A 13,587-nucleotide genomic window follows, 5' to 3' on the forward strand; every position below is an offset into this window, starting at 1 on the left:
AATTTTCCGATGCATGTATGAGGAGAACAATTCCAGCTTTAGTCAACCAAGGCAAGATTAAGCTTCTACCTAAAGGGTTGATAAAATAAAATCATCTCAATGGAGGCCTTTGACCATCTTAAATGTCACTTATAAAATCATGGCAAAGGCCATTGCTTTGAGGTTGAAATTTCTCTTGCTTCACAAGGGACAATATGGTTTTGTTTGGGGAAGAAAAACATAAGACGAAATGTTATGGTTGCTATGGAGCATGCTACAGAGATAGAAGGGGATTTTTTTTTATAAATATGAATCTTGATTAAGCCTATGATAGGCTTAGGTGGGACTTTCTCCTAGCAGTGCTAGAAAAAATGAGGCTAGGAGATAGATGTTGTCAAATGGTAGAGACGTTCTCAAATGCATTGCATTAGCAAAAGTAGGTGTAAATGGGTTTATCTCACATGCATTTGATTTGCACATATCTTGTGAGATAGGGCTGTCCTCTAGCTCCTTTGTTATTTGCAATGGCTATAAATCCTTAGTGAAGAGCCTTACATTATAGAGTTGAGAAGGGGACAATTTAGGGTTTGCCTCTCCCCAATGGGACTCAGATGGTTGCACAACTGTTTGTTGACGATAATGTAAACATAGTGAAGACTGAGAAGCAAAATGTAATGAGCTTGTTGGGCGTATATGACCAATACTCGTAGGAATCTAGTGCAATATCAAAAAGCCCAAAACTAAAGTGATATTCATTAGGTTAGGAGAAACTCTAGATTGGATTCTTGAACCCAAATGTAGGATGGTCAAAACTAGAGAAGTGTTTAGGTATCTTGGAGCTCCATTTGGCTTGGCTATCACTACAGGGCAAAAGATGAATTGGTTGCTAGGAAAGTTGGAACAAATGATAGCTAGATTGCAAGAAGGCTTTTAGTGGTTGACAATATGTTACTTCTTGCTATCACCTTTGTTGCAATAGTAACTCCTTTTAGCAAGACGCAATGTACAAGGGTTGATAGGTTGATGAAGAATTTCCTATGGTCTTATGGATCTCAAGCATGTTGGCATGCCATCTCTTGGGACACTGTGACTAAAGGCATCAATAATGTTTGTCTCAAGCTTAAAAAGTTGTCTAAGAAAGTTAATATGTTAGCATTTAAATCAATGCTAAGACTTGAATGCAAGGATCCATGGGCTATAGTTGCAAGGTCAGCTATCAAGTCAACAAGAATTGAAGGAAAGAAATTGGATATTTGGATTGGAAAGATAAGCTTCTAGCATCAAATGCAAATGTCTCTTTTCAAGGATATGAAACCATCAAGAACTTTATTTGTCATGGAGAGAGATGTTGAAGGAAACTCTTCTCAAATGAGGAGGGACCTCGAAAGGTCCCTCCTCATGGAGAGAGATGTTGAAGGAAACTCTTCTCAAATGAGGAGGGACCTCGAAAAGGTGTGGTGCTTTGATACTGTGTGTGGACTTTCCCTCATGCATTTGAAGATGGGAAACCCATGTATCTATACTAATGCAAATAAGTCAAAGAAACTTGCTGAGTTAGGGATACTCGGGTGGAAAGACATATGGTCGATGATGCAAATTTAATGAATCCAAAAATGATTAAAAGAAGATATCTGATTTGTTAGCACAAAGAGGAGTGGATGAGACAAGTGCTACAAAATAAGAGTAGCCGTAGCCTTCTAATGATAAAGTAGGACCCACAAAGGTGTGGAGATCCCTAGTTAATCACAATGGCAAAAGAAGGGACTTCACAGAGAAGAGACTAGAAAGACCTATCAAAGTTCACAATAAATGGAAAGCTATATTCCCTTATAACATTATGGATGCACACTAAAGAAGACTAGTCAAAGTATGCAAGGCCACACCAAGCAAGAAACTCAAGTTGTTTCTTTGGAAAATTGTGGCTATGAAGTTGCCCACTAAAGATAGGTTGCAAAATTGGATGCATGTTGGTACTTGCTGCATGTTGCCCTTTGTGTCTTTTTCAAAAGGAATCTATAAAGCCTTCCTTCTAGTCATGCATTGAGATAATGGTGTTGTAGAAGATTATAAAAGGTTTGGTAAAGGATGCTAAGTTGAATGATGGCATCAAGATGAAAACAATGCTCTTTGGGCTGCAAGGTAGTTCAGATGATGAGACATAATAAATCTAGAATGTAATAAAGGGCAATCACAATGGTCCATATATGGGAAAACAAGAACAAAGTTCACATGAAAAAGAAGAGGAAATGGACACTAAATGAGCTGTTCACATGTATAAGGTCAGACTAGTTAGTTATATTCAATATGTTAAGAAAGAAGTATCAGGTCTGCAAGGTGGCTTTCAAGCTACTTGGGAAGGTTTGAAAGTTTTGTGGCTTGCCTACCTACAAATACCTCAAATTGTTTGACACAACAACGCAAGTTGTGAAATACTAGTTTGCTATCAGAATGATTGATGGATAAAAGTAAAATTGAGTTCTATCAATGTGTAAAGCTCAATAGTACATTTCATTGTCACAAGGAGGCTATATATAAGTAAATTTTGTGTAATAGCCCTTACAAGCATGATGTTTCTTTTAGTCCCAAGGATATCTCATGTAGTTTAGTTAGTTCAGATTGGGAGTAGGGGGGTGTGCCAGTGGTTGATGTACGCTCTTATATAAGGCAATTGAACAACATCAAGTTCCAAAGTTTACTAGTACACATGTCAATGTTTCCCATCCCTCTCTACTTTTTCTCAGCCACTTTGTGCACTAGATATACACAGCAATTGAATAATAGCAAGTTGCCTGAGGTACACATATGTCAATGTTCTCATCACTAGTACACATGTCAATGTTCTCATACCTCTCTCTACAAAGTTCACTAGTACACATGTCAATGTTCTCATCCCTCTTCAAAGTTCACTAGTACAGATGTCAATGTTCTTATCCCTCTCCTCTACTTTCAACTACACAAAAGGGACTAGAAGAACAAATCATCTCTCTTTTGGTCTTTTGCAAGAAGCCAGTCAGAAAGACTTGTTCCAGACCATCTATGCTCATCTAAATTTGGGAGTTCAATGTGAGAATACATTTTGAAGCAAGTACACCTATTGTTTGCCCAATTTTTACCAACAAAGTAGGACCATTGGCCGAAGGACTACACTGTATGCAGATTGATGCTATGAGAAGCCAAAGGAAAGCATCGCGCCCAACGGATATCTGACTTAGTGATAAATGACAAAACCCTTCGCAGTTAGGAAATTCTAAAAACCAAACCTTCCATCAAGGATAAGAAAGGGACCTTCGGTAGGCTTCAATGAATGTGAAGGTAGTACACCTTGCAGCCCCTTCAAAAGGTGAAACCAGCACCTTAGAAACCACAAGGTACCTTACACTAAGAAGATTCTAAAAACCAAACCTTTCCATCAAGGATAGAAAGGGAGTTGGGTGGGCCCTTTCTATATGAACTTGAAGATGGTTCACCTTGCAACCCTTCAAAAGATGAAGCCTGCACCTTAGAATTCATACGGTAAAACCTCAAGGTGCCTTTACACTAAGAAATGACACATTCCACATTACACCCATAAACACATGAATGCATGCACATGGTACACACAAAATAAGAGGCAGTTTCCCACTGATTGCATCAACCAATAATATGGTGCTTTGAGAAGGCTAGCATTAGCAGCTTAATTTGCATTATCTACAGGCCCAAAAAAAAAGATCACCAACATGTTCTGCACAGACTAGGCTAACTCCTACAAAAGGGGAGACTGAGACACCGCCCTTCCTCAATAACAATGAAGCACAGAGAACGGTCGCGAGATTCATCTGTTCCTTAGGTTTGAATGTTCATCATACAGCCACTCTTCAATAGATCAGAATATACAACTGGACACTGTCAATGCCTGGAGTCCGCCCAAGAAAGAATCTGAATACATGGAAGCATCAAGGCTGAACAGGAATGGCAGCCCACAGGTTCACGATGAGTTCGTCCATAATCCCACTCTCCAAAGTGTCAGCCATGGTTGTCCAACTTCCATCCAATCAAGCAAGAACAGCTGAAGTTGTAGCTGTATCAGTGTGTATTGTGATTTCTTTTGGACACACTAAGACCTGTGAAGTCTCGAAGGCTGTATATCATGCATTCTCATATGCCAAGGCCTGTAATGCCCGTATGGCTGATGGCAGTGTCACATCCCAGGCAGTATAAGGCAGCGATTGTCCTAAGAAGTCAGCATTGCCCATGAGAATCTCCATGCTGTCCCACATTAGGATGACTATCCTGTTTACAAGACTCTCCAACAAAAACACAGCCAAACAATTCCGTCAATAGTACATCTATCCTCCACTTTGGCTGTCAGGGGTAGCAAGCACAGTGTAGGCTCTGGCCACCTTCTCTCTCTTGACAAAAATGTTTCCCAAGCCAAAAATCTTGGACTTAGTTGATCCCTTGGTTCCTCTGAGTGAGGGAGTTATACGCACAGGTACATTTAGCACTGGAGTAACCACAACACCTTTGCTCTCTCTGGTCAGCATTTCCTTTGGCCGTACAACATTTTTGGAGCCAAGATTATTTCTATCTGAAGCTCTCGGTGCACATCTATTCCCATGACCTCTTCCAGGACTAATCCAGACACCTCCCCGCCTACCTGGACTGCCTCTTGCAAAATTTAGAGAAGGCGTGCTGTTAGAGAGCCGTCTTGCTGGCCTTGCAGGACTGGCAGATCCCCTGCTTTTCCGAGCTGCAGAAGGAACATCAGACCTGGCTTGGTTGTCACCCTCTGATCTCTTAGCACTCTCTGATTGCCCAGTGAGTGCTTTACGTCCTGTAACATCAGCAGGCTTCCAGGATGGTCCAGGTATAGAGGTAGAAGAACATGGCATGGACAATGGAGTTGGTTGTGGAGAGAGTGCCGCAGCATCAGCACCACAACTGGCATGCACCAAGAAGAGGTTGCTTCTTTTGGCAGTGACATTCGGTAGAGGGGGTAACCCCTTCTTTACTTGGGGAAGAGATTGAAGCTGCTGAATTTTACCAGCAGATGTTATGATGGAACTACTTGTCTTGGCTTCAGTTGCTCTAGAAGGTAATAAAGAGGAGCTGGTAGTCTTGCTCTCTCCAGCAGAATTACTTCGCCGGGGTGTGGGAGAGACTCTGGGAGTGCTCTTACTTTCACCCGCTGAGTTGCTCCTTGAAAAGGGCCAAAAGGATTTGGATGTGATGGTCAACCTGAAGACCCCAACAAAAAAATATCAATACCAGTAGTTCCATCTTTGAAATCAAATGCCTGAATGCTCAGGCAGCATCATATACATTTTGCCAGTGAATAAGAGTAAAAATTAAGGTAATTAAGAAATCCAACTGAAGAGCTAGAAGTCAAAGAAACTCCATAATTCTGAACTCATATTTTGGATTTTCAGAACCTTCTATTTATATCACATCATGAGTGCAACAAAAGGCCCACTGCCATTCTTGAAGAAGGAACAAAATTGGCCCTGACCTTGAGCTGGAGCTAGAAGAGCTTGTACTCTCTCTCCCAACATCAGCAGACAATGATGGCGCAGCCTCTTTAGTGGCTGGAGCATGTTGTTTCTTGAGCTTGAAGAAACCTTTGAATTTCATGGAATTCTTTGAGGAAGCTTTAGGAGAAGGTGGGGTAGTGGGTGGAAGAGAATATGTCCTGGATGGTGAAGAGCATCGAGAATTGGTTAGGCTCATGCAAGTTCTGCGAGCTGACTGCCGAGAGTCCTCAATTGTCATCGATACGCAACGAGGGTTTTCCTTGATACTTCTGAGAGTCCATGGCATTGTCTCGAAGTCATCTTCCAATTCATCCTTGCCAATGGAGAGCATCAGCTCTTGCCTAGTTCGTTGCAACTCACGCCGCACCTGCTGCAATTCTGTCCACTCACCAACAGTTTGTGAGGCCCTGTGTAATGGACGAACCTTGCCATTTGAGAAGAGCTCATCTGCAGGCAGCATCTGATTCTCAGAGGCAAGATCTGTGCCCAAGAAGTTAGCAAACTCAAAGGAGTCATCATCCTCTAGAGGAAACTCCCGTTTGCGCTTCTCTGGGGAGACCTTCTGGAGCACATTTTCATTTTCACCAGAGAACGAAGCTCTGGGGCTTAGCCAGTCAAGCTTAGAAGGCCTCCAATCCTCTTCATCACTGTGGGATCCTCCAAAAGCCGAAAAAACTTCCATGTCTAGGTAGTTTAAGACTTGATATGGTGTTTTTTTGACACTTTTCTTCAGAATAGAACAACTTAAGCTGCCACAAATGCAACTTTGAGTGCACACACTCTCTCTCTTTCTTTGGCACTGCAACTTTGAATGCACACCGTTTCTCTCCTTCTTTGGCACTTTACTGATCCGGATTCAGTATCAAGCAAAGAGTATTCACTCTGCAACAAAACAGACATTATATGGGTTCAGACTCAGTATGCCAGAGAAAAAACAAGTCCCAATGCGAGAAATATGCTGGCTAAACAGAGAAAGAAAGAGCCACTAACCCATTCCAATCTCAGACGTAGCCCCAAACTGTTCCTGCTGGACTTTGCTCATCCTACATCTATGAAGGTCAAGTGTGAAAAGCACATGGGTGCCATTGAAAATGTGCAGTTGCGTCAAGGTATTTCATGTCTCAGCTTAGGTCTAGGTACTTGCAGGGCTCAAGAGATTCTTCAATCTTCACATTACCTGAAGTGTCAAAAACAGAACATCAGCCAATTATACACCAAGTTGAACTTCTTTATCCAACGGACAGATCAGAAACCAGTATCAGGAAGCGAACACTAAATGCAGATCCTGTAGCATAATTGACAAGAGGAAGAAAAGTGAACTTGAGATGACCCCTGAGCATGACAAGCAAATAGTGAATTGTAAAAGCACTCAAACCGACCAGAGACAAATTGCCAACGGCGGCGTGACCCAGAAAAATGCAATTTAAATTGCCCCAACACGCAGAAAAGCTCCCATGTGTGAGAAACAAAAGTGGGAGCTAAACGTCCATAAGAAATCTTAAACTTAAACAAATTCCCACTATGACTCCCACATTGTTGAGTGGGACAACATCATGAGCTACTGCAAGGGATGTATCGCAAAGCTAGCTCGGTGCGGAAGGGGGCCGGTAGCCCTCTGCCCCCAGCCGCACCTAGCTAGATATGCAGTGCCTCCCAAGCAGAAGCACATGATGTGAACGCTGTAAGGAAAAACAAGGGAAAAGAAACCATTTCCCCACATGAGAGAATGTCAAGAACTTCTTGTGCTCGGCTGCAGTGACCCAATTGAGACCAAATTTCTGCATAAAACACAGGCCCAGAGGGTACGAGTCTGCACCTGAGTCATTGAACACTGTCAAATTTGGAAGAACCCCAACTGTGAAGTCTTTTCTTTCGAAACAAACAGTGTAGAGCTCTGCATCAAGTGTCCTGCTTCTCTATCCCATCAGAATCAACCTAGCCTCAGGCCACTAATGCCTAGGAGAAGAGTGTAGCTTCACCAGAATCCACAGCCCAAGTTGGACATTGATACTCGCTACTTGAACCTCGGAAAGGGGTGTTCCCTGACATGCTTTCCTATCGGCTCAGAATGCCATGCTTCTTCGGTTCCATTTAGCCCTGTTGCCTGCCCAGAGCCTCAAGAACCGCACAGAGGGAGAGGAAAGGGAGGGAAAATGAACGCCACCAACAAGCACGCTATTAGTATTTGATGAGTCAGAGAGATGGCTAAAAGGCATGCACATTGGGGGCTTATGATGGCAGACAAAAGGTTCAGATGGGAGAGAGACAAGTCAGAGGCAGCGGAAGAGAGACAGCTGCTCAGGTCATGAGGAGAGAAAAGGATGGAAAACTGTCGAGGACAGGGAAGAACAGCTATCACAAAGAGAGTGAGAGAGAGAGAGAGAGAGAGATCTTTATGTGTCATAGAGTTTGGTAGTGAGAGAGAGAGAGAGGTCCAGGACAATGGAACCGTTGGGAAGAGTGGAGGGAGAGGGGGGGGGGCCCGGGGGGTGTGTGGATGGGCGGGGCCCAAGGTGATTCTCGGGCCCACCTTTGGGCCTGCACTTAATGGGAGGACCCTTTAAGTACACAACATTTAGTGCTCGCTTGCTCCGACACTTCGAGCGCTTTGTACCTACATGAGTTTCTATGGGACTCTATTCCATCAATCATGCATTTGCATTTGTGGCATGCTTCCCAGTCCCAGCAACCAAAGATTGCCCACATGAAAGCCGGAGTCCCCCCTTGATATTAGGCTGGTTACACACCAAATGGCAGACGCCTACTTTTGGATGAGGAGTCTCCCCCGTCCAGTTTGTAACATGATGGATAAGGGTGCGCTTTTTGTATTTGTAACTAATAATATAAATTTAAATTGTAATAATTTTTATTTTTTTGCAAAATGTGTCCTTTTAGTGTGTAAAGGTTTTGTGTCCATGCCTGCGCCACGTTTTAAACATTGCATGCCCACACTTTGGGCAAGGATTGGGCATCTGCCATTTGGTTATAACTAGCCTTAGAGACACCACCTGTGCTATGGGCTGTCCATTGTAGCAAACCCTAAGAACACCTAGTGACTATACCATCTATCATTTAACAAGAGGTTAATAAAGAGAGTCTTCTGTGGGCTCTTGCACAATTTCATCAACCTAAATAAACTTGCACAAGCAACAACTCTTGCAATGCCACACATGGACATGGAAGCTACCACTACACTTCCATAGGCCCCATCCCATCATGTGAATTCAAAGGGAGGTGCTCCCTCCCTCATCACTATCCACATGGAGATTTGTCCCCCCAAAGTGATGGGGTGAAAAACCCCAAGACCATCTCGAGACATCTTATAACCCACACAAAAGCAGTGACCTATGTTGCACAACCCCCTCCCTCCCCCTAGAATTGTGCGACCCATGGCCCCTCAATAACCCCCTCCAACATATACCTAGAATTCAAACTCATAGAGTCCTCATTGGCATGCTAGGCACCTATCCATTGAGATATGGTTCCTTGCATGAATTTGTAACCCCTTTTAAACCCAAAAAGTGATTTGATCCTTTTCACACTCGTGTCACATCATGCAAGGGTTGCCACTTTTCACACAAAATATCGCTTTACACATGGATGGTGCATATGTCACTTCTAAATGCACATATAGTTCTCAAGCATTGATCCCAACACTCTAGGGGACAGATCTCCTTGTGAGAGTGACACAGTGCTCCCTCCCATGTAGGAGGTGATCCCTCCCATGTAGAGGACAAAACTCTCTCATGCATAATGTCCAGGCCTTCTCACATGTAAGAGGTGATCCCTTCCCTATACCATCTCTCTCAATTGTACAAAGCCCCATCCAACCACAGTTCAAGAAGGATGCCCAGTTCCCATTCAGTTTGGCTCTATTGCACCATTTGCTCCATCCACGCATGTCTCCCGACAAGAAGGTATGCTTGCCTATGACTCCAATATGCAAAATGTCTCGAATATGATGACAAATCCCCTACTAACGACGATGATTTCCCAACCATGCAAGGCAACCCATTGTTCCAAGGTTCTTCAATTGGCCTCCAAGCCCTAGGTCAAAATGGTCCCCCCAATTGGCCATTGTTCCAAACCCCCATCCTTGTTACACCATGCACCGCCCACCCCACCATCCAATAAACTGGGCAAGAGATGTATGCAACTCAAAAAGTTTCCATTTGTCAATGACCCGCTAGACAATAGGGAGCCCCTAATGTTCCATTAGCACAACATATCCCAAGGAAGACAAACATATGTTCTTGATTCTCCTCCTTGATAAAGGTTTGAAACGCTAAGTTAATCGATCATGATCAAGAGGCCTATTTGGGTTATGCCATATTTCCCAACTATTGATTGAGATGCTTAGAGCTTAGAGAAATATAATTGGCACCACTTAAGTGGTAGGGTAGTTTCCACTAAATAACTACTTCATTAATGTCTTTAAAACACAAGAAATGACCCTCAACATGTTGAGAAAAGTCCCCATATGGATAGAGTTCCCTAATCTACCTAGTCAATAATGTCCCTTTCTTTACACCATGGCTTCCCTAGTAGGCGATGTATTAGGGCAAAGACCTTATATCAACATCAAATCCCAATAGCACCCACAAATTCTGGTAAAGGTTAATCTTAGCCAAGGGAGCTTAATGAATTCACCCTCATAAAAAACACCAAAGGTCATCCTATTAAAAAACAAGAGTTAGTGTATAAAGATATTCATGATGCATGCTTTAAGTGCTTAACACAAGGTCACTTCATGAAATACTACCCCAAATGAAGTAACGAAGCTAAAGCCAACACCCACAACCAACAGTGGAAAGAAGAGAAAGACAATGGTTTTTAGATAGTTTTAAAAAACAACAACAAAGGCTAGCAATTTAAGAAACAATCTAGGAGGAATTCTAGATTAGTGTATAAAAAATATTCCTGATGCATGATTTAAGTGCTTCACCTCAAAAAATACTGCCCTGAATTAAGAAAGGAATCTAAAAATTGACACCCACAACCAACAATCGAAAGAAGAGGAAGACAAAAAGGTTTTCAAATAGTTTTAAAAAACAACAACAAAGGTAAGAAATTTAAGCAACAATCTACAAAGCAACAAAATGCCTCTCAAGGGAAAGAGAATAAGAAATATACATCGCTGCTAGTGAATTTGGAAGATTTCAACAATTCGTATCCTGGCAAAGGTAAAGATCCAATGCAAAAACCCAAAGTAGTCTCTTGTGACTCTAGCGATGACTTTTTTGAAGGTGCGTCATTCTTTAAAGAAGACGACATGTAAGAGGAAATAAACTAGTACACTCTCAACTGAACAATGGAAGAAATTGTTGGGATGGCAAGGGATGCAATTGGAACTAAAGGCCAAGGACTAAACATTACTAATAAAGGGGATAGTAGTCCCATCCTAGTCCATACACAACGAGTATCTCCAACTATCAATAATGTGGGCATGTCAACCTTGGGAGGAACCAATCAATGACTTTTAGCTCAAAAACCCCCTTAGGGAAAGTGATGGAGACAAAAAGGGAAGGTGAAACAACTCAAATTAGGTAAGAAATGATGCAATCCCTCCAACACAAAACAACTTATGACAATTTCCAATTCGTTGTACCAAGAAACCCCAAGCCTTACTTGATTTGTCTACATGAAGTGAATGTTACTATTCAAGCCCTTTCAAACAATACAAGTAATTACCAAGGAGCATGTATGGCACACCACAAACCATCCAACAAGAGTAGGAGACATGACAATAGGCATCCAACAACATCTTGCCTCACAAATAGTCGAAATCACAACAACAAGGACCCTAACCAAAAATGAAAAACACCACAAATCAAACTAGCGGGAGACAATGGTCATATTTATGTATTCATGGGATGCAACCAATTCAAAGGCCAAACTTTGGAATTCACTAAGGGTAATCTGATGCTAGATGGTGTTAGCTAGTGACTTCAACTTTGGATTCACTTATGGAGCTAGACAATGCTAGTAACTTACTAATTTGAAGGATTTCAGATCCATCTTATTGTGTTTGGCTTTGGGAGAATATAGTAAAAAGCTTCGCATCCAAAGGTAAACTTACAAGGATACACTTGCACCCCCCCCAAAAAAAAACAATCAATGAAGGCATAACCAAGTGAATGCACAAAAAAGAAGAGTGTGAAATCCTATCCAACCATGACTTAATATAGCATACAAGTTCTACACCAAAGCATTGGCATGTTGACTCTCAAATTATTAGATGTATGGGTCCATAAGGAACAAAAAGGTTGTATATCTTGACATCATTATTGGGCTACATGAAGGATCGAACTAGTGCAACAAGGATTGTGTTTTTGTAAAACTTGGTTTTCAATAAAGCTTACAACCGTGTTGAATGGGATTATGTGTTGCATGGCTTGTTGGATGTGGGACTAGGGAAATGCTTCATTAAATACTTCTCAACACCCTTTATAAATACTATTGTGAAGGTACCAATAAATAGTTATCTCAATGAATCTCTTTGGCTCAAATGAGCAATCAGGGAAGGGTGCCCATTGGCCCCCCTACTGTTTGTGATTATGGCAAGTGCACTTGGCTAGCTTCTCAAATACCAAATCTAGCAATGCTAGCAATAATAAGAATAAGGTTCTCAACCTTTTCATCAATTGCATAAACACCACTGTTAAAAATGAAGAGAATTCTCTAAAGACATATTGGGATTGCCACAATTAACCTCTAGACAAAGGCTCGAGATTTTGGATGGCCAACAAGAATTGGCTTGCTTCCCCTCCACAATCTTAAAGATGACACAACAAAGCTAATAAGGAACAAAAGCAATGGTGGGGTAAACAGTGGAATGAACATCAATCATATGTCATATTCAATAGAAATACCTAGAAGTTTAAAGGGCTCTTTAATGAGTTTACACTCATAGAAGCCCATTGTGAAGGGTCATTTAGGAGGGTGCTAATGCTAGTTTTCTTATATTAATCAAAGATCCATAAGCCTCACAAATGGAGTATGATCTCAAAAGGCTTTAATAAAGGTCTCATCACTCTAGAAATTGCAAATCATCTTGTTTGCAATACCAACACATTCTTGATGCTACAAAAGGAAATGGTTAGTTTCCTTGTTTGATTTCAAGCTATGTCAACCACAATAGATCATGAGCAAAAATAGTGAAAAGGAGAGGGGGCCAAGGGGCAACCTTGTGTGACAGATCTTCTCAGAGAGCAAAGCAACAATTTAAAGGGACCTAGGTATTACAACTTAAGCTATGACATTTCCAAAAAAATGCCAATAGTTGAAGCGGTTGAGAGATTGACCCATAGGCCTTTCCAAAGTCTAGTTTGAAGAGATAAAGTCCTGCTCAAAATCTTGAGCATACTCAATTCCTTTAGATAGAGCAATGGTACGATTCGAAATGAATCCACCTTAACAAAGCCTTTTTTATCTTTTTTCATCCATTTGGTTGATCAAAGTAGCTCTTAGTAAGAGCTTTAGCCAAACAAATTTTAAGCAAAGTCTTATGGGTAAAGGGGCCAATAGATTGTCATCTAACAATCCTCCATTATATGTATATTTTTCCAAGTGAGTTGCATTAATGTTTTTTAACGGTCAAACTATTCATATTATATAGAGCTCAAATAAAAATATTAGGATATTTTGATATTTTTATCAAGTAGCCTTAGTTACAAATGAAAGGTTCATAAAAGAGGGACAATGAGGGGCCAATAGAGTGACACTTGAGGATGGATTGCTTTAGGGTTTTACAAAATCTAAAATATAAAAAAATTTACATGGCTCAATTGTTTGACTTAAGTTAAGCTCATTTGTAATTTAAAAAAATTCATATTATATTGTTAAGTGGCTAAAAAAGTCACATCTTTCTTGTAAAATTGTCACTCAAATTGGGTGGGGTGTGTTTTCCTTGTGGAGGACGCTACTTTATTGGCCCCTTTACCCTAGGTGTGATGGCCCTCAAATTATAAGGAAATCCTTTACATCTCATTTGCCAATTAGTTTAATGGGCTCTTGAATGATGTTTGGGGAGGGGCCTAATATAAGAAATTATCTCCAAATTCTCATAAGAGGCAAGTAAATAGTTACATAAGCTCTT

The 13,587-nt window shown here is 41.3% G+C and overlaps 1 protein-coding gene across 1 annotated transcript; it reads right to left on the minus strand.

Annotated features, from left to right (window-relative positions):
- Positions 1-3,756: 3,756 nt before the first annotated feature.
- Positions 3,757-7,866, minus strand: LOC148022887 (uncharacterized). Its single transcript, XM_087695829.1, has 4 exons — positions 7,306-7,866; positions 6,480-6,666; positions 5,468-6,371; positions 3,757-5,196 (listed from the first exon to the last, which is right to left on the minus strand). Exons 3-4 carry the CDS (start codon positions 6,169-6,171, stop codon positions 4,305-4,307), a joined length of 1,596 nt encoding a protein of 531 aa, XP_087551955.1. The 5' UTR covers positions 6,172-6,371; positions 6,480-6,666; positions 7,306-7,866; the 3' UTR covers positions 3,757-4,304.
- Positions 7,867-13,587: the final 5,721 nt, after the last annotated feature.

The sequence above is a fragment of the Lygodium microphyllum genome, chromosome 16, assembly GCF_053477565.2.
Source record: "Lygodium microphyllum isolate KBCC chromosome 16, Lygodium_microphyllum_v1.1.10, whole genome shotgun sequence".
NCBI lineage: Eukaryota > Viridiplantae > Streptophyta > Polypodiopsida > Schizaeales > Lygodiaceae > Lygodium > Lygodium microphyllum.

Bases quoted from the DNA above. Each gene is read 5' to 3' on its own strand.
- LOC148022887 (XM_087695829.1), bottom strand. From the start codon at position 6,171: ATGGAAGTTTTTTCGGCTTTTGGAGGATCCCACAGTGATGAAGAGGAT. The intron at 5,197-5,467 runs GTCAGGGCCAAT...TGGGGTCTTCAG, and splicing joins TCTTCTAGCTCCAGCTCAAG to GTTGACCATCACATCCAAAT.